The 12,453-nt window shown below is 49.7% G+C and overlaps 2 protein-coding genes across 2 annotated transcripts; both read right to left on the bottom strand.

Moving 5' to 3' along the window:
• Window positions 1-3,236: 3,236 nt before the first annotated feature.
• On the bottom strand, window positions 3,237-5,415 carry SMAC4_08157 (uncharacterized protein). The gene is made up of 2 exons (XM_003351093.2): window positions 5,114-5,415; window positions 3,237-4,596 (listed from the first exon to the last, which is right to left on the bottom strand). Exons 1-2 carry the CDS (start codon window positions 5,342-5,344, stop codon window positions 3,391-3,393), a joined length of 1,437 nt encoding a protein of 478 aa, XP_003351141.1. The 5' UTR covers window positions 5,345-5,415; the 3' UTR covers window positions 3,237-3,390.
• Window positions 5,416-8,080: 2,665 nt separating this feature from the next.
• On the bottom strand, window positions 8,081-9,049 carry SMAC4_08156 (uncharacterized protein; the record flags this gene model as incomplete). The annotated part of the gene is made up of 1 exon (XM_003351092.1): window positions 8,081-9,049. One exon carries the CDS (start codon window positions 9,047-9,049, stop codon window positions 8,081-8,083), a length of 969 nt encoding a protein of 322 aa, XP_003351140.1.
• Window positions 9,050-12,453: the final 3,404 nt, after the last annotated feature.

The raw sequence follows: 12,453 nt of genomic DNA, 5'->3' as shown, positions 1-12,453 counted from the left end.
CAGAGCTCGATTGCCATGCAATTATCGCAGAGCCAAGACGATTATTCATGACCATACTCAGAGGCCACAAATCCTTCCCCGCCGCCACATCTTCACACCATAAGCCCACCGTCATGAAGATTCGCTGCGAACGAATAGCGGAACGTCCTTCTCGTATCTTCCTATCTTCCGGCCTCGGTGTGTGAGTGGTTGGTTGGTAGGTTGTGGGGTGTCTGTCCTCTGGTTCTTCAGGTCGCCCCGGGCCCGTTTTCCCGAAACCTTCTTTGTTTCTTGGGTCCAAATATTGGAACTATTGGCTGTTGGCGCAACCTCGTCCAAATCATTACTAAAAATCGAGCCAACACTTCATTCTTTAGGCGCCTTTGCCGCCCGTCAACAAATCTCTTCAACATTGCCCCTAACAACTGGTCGCATCTCCGGTCGCCGTCGTCGGATCACAGCAGATTAACAAAGCCATGGAGCCACGGTCTCGGGTAAGATGATGCATTGCTTTCAAGTGGCAAAGAAACTCGGATATGGGCCTTTTTGTGGAGTTTTACAACCGCCGAGAGCAACTTAAGCAGCCTTAAAGGCCCGGTGTTATGGACTTGGGTCCTTCATTTTAGCCCGCCAACGACGATAATAAGCCCAACAGGCACTACCTTATCACTCAAATAGCTTGTGACTTCGCTATCAAACTCACCAAGCGTGAGGCTTTAAAGTGAGCAACTACAACATTGAGCGTACACTGACACCATTCAAATCACACGCAATCATCAAATAGCTTACTACGCGTCAGTACACAGGTGGGTTGCATCCTGGCGTCGGGCTTTTACCACCATCACTCCATCACAATGCAATCACAATGCGGAGACGGGTAACTGCGCTGAGTACATCGTCTCGTTCCTTCTTGAGCGATATCGGCCCTTTGATGTGCCTCCCAATGGAGCTGAAATGCCTTTACATCTGGCAGTCGGATCATCACAGAAAGAGCCTCTGCACCTTCGGCGATCTTTCAGCGAACAGCAGAACCGTTCCGTCAGTTCATACTGGGAACGGCGATACCGAGGCTTATCACGACTCTGATATAGCGATAGCAATCTCGTGGAGTGTCCGTGGAGTTGCATTTTTCCTGCCGACGTCGCATTGCTTCGGTACCCGGAAACTGACAAGACTCTCTAGGACTAATAATATCAGCAGCTACTTGGCGCAGGAAATGCCCAGACTGACTACATTTTTCGTTGCATTCAGCTTTCACCATGTCGGTATTTACAGGAAAGACTTATCTCAACAGGGGAACGGTTTCTTCGCGCCCGTTTCAAAAACCTTCAAGCGAACAATAACAAGGCCGAACGACAAGGGCAAATCACTCGGGCTGATCCCTTTTCAAGAGATGCCGAAAGTGCGCCTTCTAGCGATGAATTACACCCGAGGCGAGCGGCCAAGCATCAGCTAACCGAGCCAGGCGAGTGTCTAGGGCTCTCAGCTCCCCCATCCCCCCACAGAGCTGATGATCCTTCCCGTTTTTGCATGTGCATATATTGGTGTTTATCGTACCTTGCAGAACGCGGCAGCTCGCGGAGCTGTTGCAAAGCCTGGGAACGGCACAATTGATGCTGCAAAACCGTGTGTCTGCATTGCTGATATTTCTACGGCTCATGGTGTTGTGTTGCAAGTGCTACGCTCCAACATATCAACAAAGTTGTACAAAACCACCGTTCCCGTCTTCACCTTCTGGAAACAGGTTTTATCACATGTCTTAAGATACAAAAATTCCACTTACACTTACTCACAACCTCGTGTGTCAATCAATCAATGACGAGCGTTCAACTACCGATCTAATCCAGGCCGAGCCAACCATGGTCGTCTATCATAGCGCATTGAGCTAATAAGCCTGCCCGAGATTCAATGCAATCTTATCGTCCACTGCTGCTCCCAGTGGATGCGACGATCACTACCCTGGGTAGCATAGTCATCGCGACTTCTAATTGCTCAGCGACCCCAGCCACATCTGAATGGACCAAACCCACACACCCAGTTACCGCCCACGCCGGCTGTGATTGTTCGCGGAAATGGTCCCTCGGTCGACCAGGCATTTTGGTTAGAGCCAGGGGAACTGGACCATTGAGAGCAACGAACTTATACATTTGCTGGATGGGCTTGTGGTTCCCTTGTGGGGAGAGCAATGAAAGAAATCTGGAGAATCCATGGTGGCTTGGCATGCAAATAACGGGGCATAACAAGGATAAAGGGAGGGAAGACTGACAAAAAGTGACGGGAAAAGTTTTGCTATCACAGTTACAGTTCTGACAATGTCAGCAACAAGTGCAGTGGAGGACACCAGTCGATCACTCGATCGAAGATCCTCGGACCTTGAGAATGAGAACTTCACTGGCTCAATGGACCTTTTCGGCCTCTATTCCGCAGTCCGCTCTGAAGCGCAAGCGCCCCGAACGGACACTAACGGTGACATACGGATCATTCCTGCTGGATCTGCTGAATGGAGATGAAGATAAAGAATCATTTTTTTCTTCGCGTGTTTCTGTTGGTTGTTACATGGTGTACAGTAAAATCCTTCACCACGCGGCGAAAAATGAGAATCCTACCTCGTGTTCCTAGTGGAGCTTATAGGTAGGCTAGTGGTGATGACCTGCGCGACCTTCCAGTCATGTGAGTTGAAGCTATCGCCAAGTTCAAGCACCCATACTCTTGCCATTGGCAGTCGCTTACAAGTTAATCGGCGAGCTCGGATAAAACGTGGTATTTTTCTAATTATGAAACCCTTCTACATCCAACCGTTATTTCCGCAGAAAATCTCTGCCGAGGTGCAATTGGGCATCGGACGACATCGAAGTGAGACATCCAAGCAGGCCTAGACTAGCGAGCGAGCGGGATTTTACAATGGCTGAAGATTACATGTATGAACATCAACGGTTGGGGATTTGATCACAATAGAGCACGCTAATGATCACAGAATTTGAGGCAATTGGCCAATGGTCTGCTTGTATTTGGTCCACACGGATCACACAAAGGATCACTAGTTTCGGGGTCTTACGGGGCAAAACGATGATAGCTCCACGATGTCCACACTCCACGGCGCACCGTCCCTCCCGGCGCTGCTCCCGTCTCCGAGTCCGGCCGTCCGCCCCCGCGCCAAGTACGTGTACTGTGTAAGACAGGTCCCCTATTTCACCTTTCTCTTGTTAGTGTTGGACTTATCCACATCGATAGTCATCAAATTTTTCCTTCCAGATAGATACAGAATGGCGCAATCGCAAATTCCCAATTCAACATCATATCCCGCCTATGTAGTGGCCTGATCTGCTTGATCCTCACATACACCACATCACCAATTAAACCCCAAAGCTCCTTCACCATTCCAATCACTTCCCAAAGACACCTTCATTCACACTAAATCTTCCCATAGATAAAACCAAGCAAATCAACCTCATCCCCACTCTCTCCCAAAAAGCCCACAACCTGCCACCCCTCCTCGGACACAAACACCTTGCAGTCGCTCGTCCTCGTGCCAGCCTCCAGCGTTCTGCCCTTGCTAGTAGTAGCTTGAATGTAAAAGTTGCGTGTCTTATCACCCTTCTTCCCCTGGCACAGCTCGGACTTGACCCAGTGCTCTCCCTCTCCCAAGACAAGAGAAGATTCAGTCCCGCCGCGTCCGCCATGAACGAGCTCCGTAGTTCCCTTTCCATCAGAGTGAGAGATGGTGAGAGAAACGGCATCCAGCCGACTACCACCGCGGAAGGTAATCTTTTTGGCCTTGACAGGCTCGGGCGTCTCATCGAGGATAGTAGCGTCGTTGAACCAAGTCCCATAACTCGCGCCTCCCCAGAACCCCGACTGTCTCAATTTTTGACCAGCAGACCAAGTAAGGTTTACTAAGACGGGGTTATGATCTGACAGTACCCCTCCCTCTGCACTCAAGAATTTTGGAGCAGCATACTCAAACGCTGTCGGCTGCAGTTTGACCAACGGCGAAGACCGATAAAGAACCTTGTCGACGATTTCGCAAGTCGCTGTTTCAGCTGGGTTGCCGCATACCGTAGCGTCGGACGGGAGGATGCTGTTACGATGGATTTCGATCCAGACATCTGTCAAGCCCGCAGGACCGGTAGGATTTTCGGATGCTAGTAAGGACCGAATACCCGTGTCTCCCGCCCGTGAGTAGCGGGAGTTGACATCACCGTACACTAACACGGCGTTTCCTTTACTTTTGTGGTTGATCCACTCCGTGATCTGGCGGAGGTTGTCGTTGCGCGCTTTTAGGTCCAAGGGTTGGGTGCCGGCGTCTGTGTGCAGGTTGTAGAAATCGACATACACCTCACTTTCTTTCCCATCGGGGGCATCGGAGGCATCAGAGGAAGGGGAAGAGGAGGAAGAAGGGGACAAAGCGATGCGCATGAACGTGAACCCCTTCGGAGTCAAACAATCGAATTCGGAAGCGCACGAGGATTTATCCCATTTTTGACGGAGGAAAGAGCCGGAGAGCCAGGGGAGGGTGGATAAAGTGTTGAGGCCCGAGCCGAAGGGGACGCCGCCTGAGGTTGGGGTGCGGAAGGGGTGGGTGTCTGTTGAGTAAAGGTGAGCGTGGTAGTTGAAGTCCTGGTGAACGTTAGTAAGATTCGTGGTAAGAAGAAGAGAGCGAAGACGGTGGACGGGTAGGAAATGGATAGGAGACGGAAGGGAGTTTCAGTGAAGGAGGATGGGATGGGCTGCGTTTGTGTTTGGGTTATAGTGGTTGGTCTCAAGTGGGATTTTCTTGGACTGCGGACGCGGACGCGGATACGAGAGGAACGTCGCCGGCGTGCATTATGTGCCCGGCGGGTGTGGTGCGTGAGACGGGATGACACAAGACGTGCATTCCCACACCTCAAACGCGCCTCCCGTCCGATGTACCCGCCGCCGACGTGCCTTTCCACTCCCGCTTCCCGCTTCCCACTTGGTTCCCGCTTCTCATGGGCACTTCCCGCTCCCGCTCCGCTTACTTCCCGCCGCTTCCACTTCGGTCCCAACTTCCCGTCATCCGAACTCATCCAACCCACCACTCCCCTTTGCCCCTATCCTCTTCCCAAAACATGACAGACTTTTTTTTTCACAAAAAAAAGACAAAAAAACTCACCTCCTGCACATGAATAACATCATACCCATACTCCGCAAACTTGCTTCCGATCGTCTTTGCGGCAGCCTTCTTGCCTCCTGCAACATCATTCGGGTTGAGTATTGCTGGGAGGCCGGCTACGTTCATGGAGAGGATTGTTAGGTCGCCGGAGGTGGTTGCGGCGGCGGCGGCGGCGGCGGTGGCAGCTTGTACAACTAGGGCACCGCTGGTGAGGGCGTTGGATAACTTCATCTTGCGGGATGCGATTGTGGTCGGCAACGTTTGCGGCCTGAGGACGAGGACGGGAGGGATGAAAAGGGTTGATCCTGCAAGGAGCACAAGAATCGAGAAGAGGAGGAGGAGGTGGTGGAAAGAAGCGGACGAGAGGTCACCTTTCTCTGATCTGGCAGTCGTCGACTTCGGGAGAAGGAAGAAGAAGACAACCGACTGCGGAGATCGTCATCACGCATGCATAGAGGCACCTCTGGGTATAAGCAATGGGAACCTCGTCCCAATATCGTCAGTCATATACCTTCCCTTCTAAGCCCCCCCAAGCGCTCCAAGCCTTTCCTATCCTTCCTGTCCTTCATGTCCTTCCTGTCCTTCATCATGCACTCAACTACCTCCCGACCTCCCGAATCCGCACGTGTTTATCACCGCTTCCCAATTCAACAGTTCCCAGGACTTGCACATCCGCTTGCCGAATACACGAAAATATCTGATCATCATGCATCGCTTTGAGATCTACGGCCTCTCCACCCCCTCTTCTCGGAACCTCGTTCCTGACTTTGGTCACATCGGGTCGGGTGCCAAGACTCGGGAAAGCAAGACGTGGCGTGGCATGTAACGGTTTGGGGGAGATCGATCGTTTGACGGTCCGGTTTGTTTATTTGTTAGGTAAGCAGATTTTTTGTATACGAGGGAAGAGACGAGGTGCTTCAGTTTGAAGGGAGATGGGAGCGTAAAAGTTGGTGCTCGGAGTTTGACAGTAAATCGGGGTTTCGGACTGGGGAAACGGAAACGCGTCGTTGGTGTGCATGTGGGCAACATACGGAACCATTTTGGGAGTGATTGTTGTATTCGCCGGCATGGCAAGGTGTTGTTTGCAAGTGGCTCGACATCCGAAGGGGTAATGTAGGCGGGAAAGAGATCGGTTGAAGCGCGCGGACCGAACGTTATGATGCCCTGGAAAAAGAGATGATCGCATCTTTTTGTCCGTTGGCTCTCTGTTCCGGTCTGGCTAACACCGGCTGTGATGGAGCGCTGTTAAGGCTGACTGGCTTGCTTTCAGCGGCTGATTAGCGCACTTTTGCGGTCATCGTCCTAAAACCCAGACTTCGTCGCAAAGGGCAGAGGCCGAGCGGGGCACTACGGAAGGGCACCTCCAAGACCACCCAACCGCATTCTTCGCCCACGAACCTACAATCCAGTGCTTTTTGTAACATTAATATCCCATCAATCATTAATTCTCCCTTCCAATGCATTCTTCTCTGTGAAAAAAAAAACGAGAGTTGATGCGCTCAATCGCGCATGCAAACGGGGGTAGTTTTTCGGTCGCTGTGGCTGCGCGCTTGGGCCCTTGCCCCATCGTGTCCACCATGCCCACTGTAAACAGAACCCCAAGTCTTCGACAGAGGCACCCCTGGAGAAGTATCCTGTCGAGTTTGTCGCGTCTATTTTCATCATTCTACTTGTCTCCAACGTCAAAGCAATCTTTTAATGACTTCAAGGCATGTGTTGTTAATGAAGGCAGGGAGGGATTGGGTTTGCTCTTGTTGGGCAGGAATCCGCGTTTGAGTGTCTTTTGAGGGGTACTTTTCCCTCGAGTACCTCTCCGTCACTCATCACAGGGCATCACATTGACATCGTTTTCACGAGAACGATTTACGTTCGAGTCGGAAACCCATTGAACAGACCAAATGGCTTTTGAAGCTCGTATTCCTGGTTATAAAACCTGGCAATGCGCCTATATCCTTGCCTTTTGGGGCCGAAACGGACGCTATATGATTATAAAGCGGTGGCCTGCAGCCGATATAATCGTGGCGTAGACGGCTTGTTTGAGGCAGTACGAACGATATGTGCAAGATGATTTGACCACTCTTCAGTTTACACATGGCAGCACCAGCGGCGAAGAAATGGGATTTGTGAATGATTGTTAACAGATATCGTGGCTTGTCCGTACCTGACTGTAATGGGCACCAAGGTACGTGACGGCAAATCGTCGCATTGACGAAGATCGTTGATGGAGTGAAATATTTCGTATGAGCTTCACTTGGCGCAGTACTTACTTCACCACCTTAGGCAGTTGGAAGCAGCTGGCGGAAAAAGTCTACCGTTTTCCAATGTAAGTTTCCTTGGAAAAGCGTCTCAAAAGTTCGTCTGCAACTCACAAGTAAACCAACCGCGCAATAGTTTCAGTGACTTTCTTCATCAACTTCATTGCGTCTCAAATCGCATGGTATTGCTGATTGGTTACCTTTATAAGCGTAGCGTAAAGGCTCTGGCAATCCACTAGGGTCCGTGTTGTTAAGGCTAGCGATTTCAAGGTTAGCGATGGTAATTTGGAAGGTTGGTGGCGACGCCAAGGTTGGCGATGCCTTCAATGGTGGTGACATTGCAAGCTCAGAAATTGACGATTTAAAACGCCCCACTTTAGTATTGGTCGTAAAAGATGGTGCGGCAAGTTGTTTATGGTGCGCGTAGATAAAAGGAGTGGTGTGATAAGTTAGGTATCTCTAAGCTCTTTTATATAATGCTTAAAGGTAACCGATAAATATTCTCTCACAATCCATATATTCTCTCTGACTCCCAGAAGAAAGACCGAAACACAAAGCTTAAGGCAACAAAAAACCCCAAAAATGGAAATTAACATTCTTACTAAAAATATGTGTCCTTCCCTTCAAGACCTTTCATCTTCCTCATCCTTCTACTCACCCATCTCCTCATCTGTCTCATTATCCATCCATCACTATTGAAAGCCAGGTTGGCTTACCCTTGCCCTCCACTTCCCTGCCCTCCCCTTCCCTGCCCTCCCCTTCCCTGCCCTCCACTTCCCTGCCCTCCACTTCCTTTGTCCTTCACTTCCTCGCCCTTCACTTCCTTGCCCTTCACTTCGGGCTCATCATCAATGATTGTCGTGCTCCTGTTGTCCTCAATTCTTCTAACAAACTTGTTGACGGTCTCTTCAAGTACAGTGTCCATTTCCATTTCCATTCCCACCTTTTTTCTCAACTCAAGGAACTTAGACCAAGCGGAGCCTTTGATCCCCCATTTCGGGTACTCCATGATTGAAAGAAAGTACGGCGTTCGCTTCTCCCTCAAGCGCCTTTTCATATCTCTATACCATGACGCGCTGCCCTGTGCCAGTAGTTTCATCTCAATCTCATACCCCAGCTCTGTCGCAAGACGATTGACGTCGCTGAACGTCGGGTTTCCCGTGGACAATAGCATGTCCATAGCTAATCCCACTTTGGCAAAGAAGTCCTGGGTAACTTTGGCCTGCACTGTTCCCAAAACGGTCCACACACATCTCTCGTCCGCCTGACTGGCATGGCCGTTATTCAGTAGGTATTTGATCGTGTCTAAGGAGCGAGAAATCTTTGTGCAGGCTGATTGAAGAACACCGCTCATGTCCACTTTTCCAGAGGCCTGCATAAGACGCAATACTTGAATTTGCCCCATGACAGCTGCCGCTCTTGCCGCCGTGCGGCCAATGCCTTCTTTGTCGGTCTTCTTGTTTGGTTCTATGTTGTCCTGGCGCAGAAACAGATCGATTATGTCGGGGTGTCCACTTCTTGCTGCATCATGCAACGGCACCCTTCCATACTCACCTCCTAAGGAGTTGATGTCCACTCCTTTCTTGAGCAGTAGCTTGCAGATATCCAGACTGCCCCCACGGGCTGCGTGATGTAGTGCACTGCCAGAACGCCCGCTGCGAAGCATAACGTTGGCATCCATTGAAATCAGGAATTTGCACACTTCCAAATGACCTGCTTGGGCTGCTCCACGGAGTGGTGCTCCTTCGTCTATGTTGATGTTCGCGCGTTGTTGAGGCTCAGGATCATTCTGGCTCAGGATTGTTCTAGCTCAGGATCGTTCTGGCTCAGGATCGTTCTGGCTTAGGATTGTTCTGGCTTAGGATCGTTCTGGCTGAGGATCATTCTAGCTCAGGATCGTTCTAGCTTAGGATCGTTCTGGCTCAGGATTAGCATGCGTCTACCTCATCTTTAGCCTCCTTTCAATGGTCCAGAATATGGCAACGCTATCTCTCTTTACCGTCTTATCGCTAATATTTTTCGAAGGCGTTTTAGAGAAAGTGGAGGGTTTTCAGCCGGCTGTTGGCAACACAGTGGCTGGCCGTCTTCAAGTCTGCTGATCCGAATCTGGCGTCCAGGGTACATAAGAATGTGATCCGCACACCCATAGGTTCATCCGTATGTGGGCCCCACTCTCCTCTGAACCTGGGCCGGCGGAGAGATAGCTTCGCGAATTAGTGTAATTAGTAGAGAGAATTATATATAATGATTTGCCTACACAGTTTCTCGCTCGGCCGCTGACCGGGGGCAGCTGTAGTTGTCTACCTCTCCTTCTACCCTGTAACTCTGCCGCCACCCAAGCTGGCGTTCCTCTAACGAAGGCCGCCGCCGGTGAGCGGGCGAGCCGTTCCTCAAACGCCCTAACCCTTTTGTTGAGGTAGAGGTCGAGGGGTGGGCAGAAGGTCTCCGTCTCCACACTAAACGTAGACGCGGCCTTGTAACCGCCAGAGACAACCTTCAAGCAGTTGGTCTGGGTCGTTGCCGTCTACGTTGTAAAAGATGGTGAACTCAATTGCTACGAGTCTTGACCTGGCTTTTTTCGATGATAAAACTTGTCTATCGGTCCAAAGAAAAGTTCCCAACGATTTTTTTACGCTTGAGGATAAAGCACAAGGACCACCAACACGCAAAGACTTAGATAAGCCTTTTAAAGGAAGAGCTACTGCCGCCATGAAAAAAGTTCACGAAATACATACATTATATCAGACGGATACGGCTGCTATAATTTTCAAAGAATTACAAGGAGAAGTAATCATCTACGAGAGTCCTATGAAGAGTGGAGTCATAAGAGGTCGATTGAGCTCACCTCGGTTTTCAAAAACGCGCCATCCCACCCACTACCTGCAAGAGAAAAGTCATATGCAGACTACCGGTTGGGGGTCTCTATCCAGCCTAACGACGAACTAAAAGAGCTGGACAGACGCTCTTTACACTACCTCCTCGCGGCCAGGTCTGGCCACGGGGATTTCAAGGACTACCACGAGCGCTTCGAGCACGAGGACGCCCTGCTGACATGCTTCTGTGGAAGCTGGAAGAATCCCTTCCATCCCTTCTTCTACAGAAAGGCGTATGCAGTTTCCCCGGTCACGGGCGAAGCGGCTACGCGGGAGAATCTCTCCCTTGCTATTGGAGTTTACTGGCAGCGCTTCATCGCTAGGATCCAGACCTCGCACTTCTTTTCGTGGACTTGCACGAGAAAGGCATGGCGCCAGACACTCTGGCAACAGCACACTGACGGCGGTGGCGCCGCTGACAACATTCAATAATTCTTACCAAGCCAGAGATGTTGGAGCGAATCTAATCGCTCTCGTCTTCGAAGGGGATCCAAACCAGGCAAGAAGTCTTCATCGATCAATCCATTCCGCTTCACTCAAAAGGGACGAAAATGCGCCCTTATATCCTAGCCCGGCCGCTTTACAAAATATCGAAGCAAGAGAAGATGTAAAAAGGGTTAAAGAGGAATATCAAGAGCTATGCAAAAATCTAGGTTCATCCCATCGAAAGGCAAAGAGCAAGAACGACCAGCTATATAAGTTACGAAAACTCTCTACACTCAAGTTGTAAACAACGCCCGAGATGAGTATTTCAAAAAGGTGGACGCTAAACGGCTTCTCGGTGAATCAACCAAAACTCTACCACCTGGACCGCCTAATCCTTTCAAAAACCGATATTCGAACAGTTTTCAAGCGGCAGAGGCTATGTACCTATACTTTCACGAAAACGACCGAACAAAGGTCGCGGATGCAATGTTGAAATTTCTCAATCAGAAATGCAGCGAAATAAAGTCAAAAAGCCCACTCAGCATGATCTCTAATACGCCTACAACCCATGAAGAGGAGTACATTTGCCTTATATGTCTTCAACGTTTTAACCGCTGAGGCAATCTTACCAGACATCATAACACACAACACCAAAAGGATAAGACATTCGACAAACCGTTTCCGTGTCCTGGATGTCTACAGAAAGGGAAGACCTATAGGATTGAAGATCAAGCACACTACAGTAGTCGTGTCCATCAAGAACATGGCTTATTCTATACTCCTAATATTTCGAACCCCTGTTCCAATCCGAAGAAGAACACTAGAGCAAAGTCCGCCCGTTGTTTAATATGCAACTTGCTCTATTTTCCTGGAAACTCATTCTCTCGACATATGAATCAGTTCCACACCTTGGAAGAACCATTCCACTGTACGGAATGCCACCAACAAGGAAAGGCGGCGGAAATCAAGGATTTTGCATCGTGGCTTCACCATACTAGAGATGTCCATGGGTGCGATGGATCAACCGGGCGAGCACTGACATCGCCGAACACAACTTTACTATTACCAAAAGATAATAGGGAGAATGATACTAGAAGTAAAGTGGAGGAGAGTCGTGATTCCGACGAAATGGGAACAACAAATTCTGAAGATAGTAGATTGGGCGGTGAGACTTACGCAATGAAACGCTCGGAGAATATAAGGCAACCCTATATTCAACAAAAGCGGAAATATATTGAGGAGTCTGACGATGACACTCAAAGTGATTCAGAGGGTAATATGGTAGATGCTGGAATTTTGGGGCCTAGGCGGTCGGAAAGGTTAAAGAGAGTTCGTGAATCCTAAGTTAGGAGTACGCGAGAGATGGCAAAGTGAAAATGTGTATAGGAATAGCTGAAGAAAATACCGAAGCGTGGAAGTCGTTTTTTTTAGAAAAGTAGTGGTTGATAGTACTTTTGGTAAACCATAGTTGTACGTTTTTAATTTGCGACCGTGGGCAAGTTCGCCAAATGATCCAGACCCCAAAATGACTAAGATGGGAGGGGAGCAGAGGCGGTGCACGGGCCACAACAACCTCATGAGGTTGTTGTGGCCCGTGCATGGAGGGGATGGAGGAACAAATGCGGTGCATAAAGATTACTCTACACATCGATAGAGAAGTAGATGCAGTATACAGGCTATAATAACCTTATAGGGTTGTTGTTTTCACGGCGCTGGCGGACCACTACACTACTAGGCTATGTTCCACAGGATACAAGTAACCGAAGCTGGCAATTCGGTCGCTCAA

The sequence above is a fragment of the Sordaria macrospora genome, chromosome 5 (assembly GCF_033870435.1).
Source record: "Sordaria macrospora chromosome 5, complete sequence".
NCBI lineage: Eukaryota > Fungi > Ascomycota > Sordariomycetes > Sordariales > Sordariaceae > Sordaria > Sordaria macrospora.
This window is presented reverse-complemented; position numbering and strand designations above follow the sequence as displayed.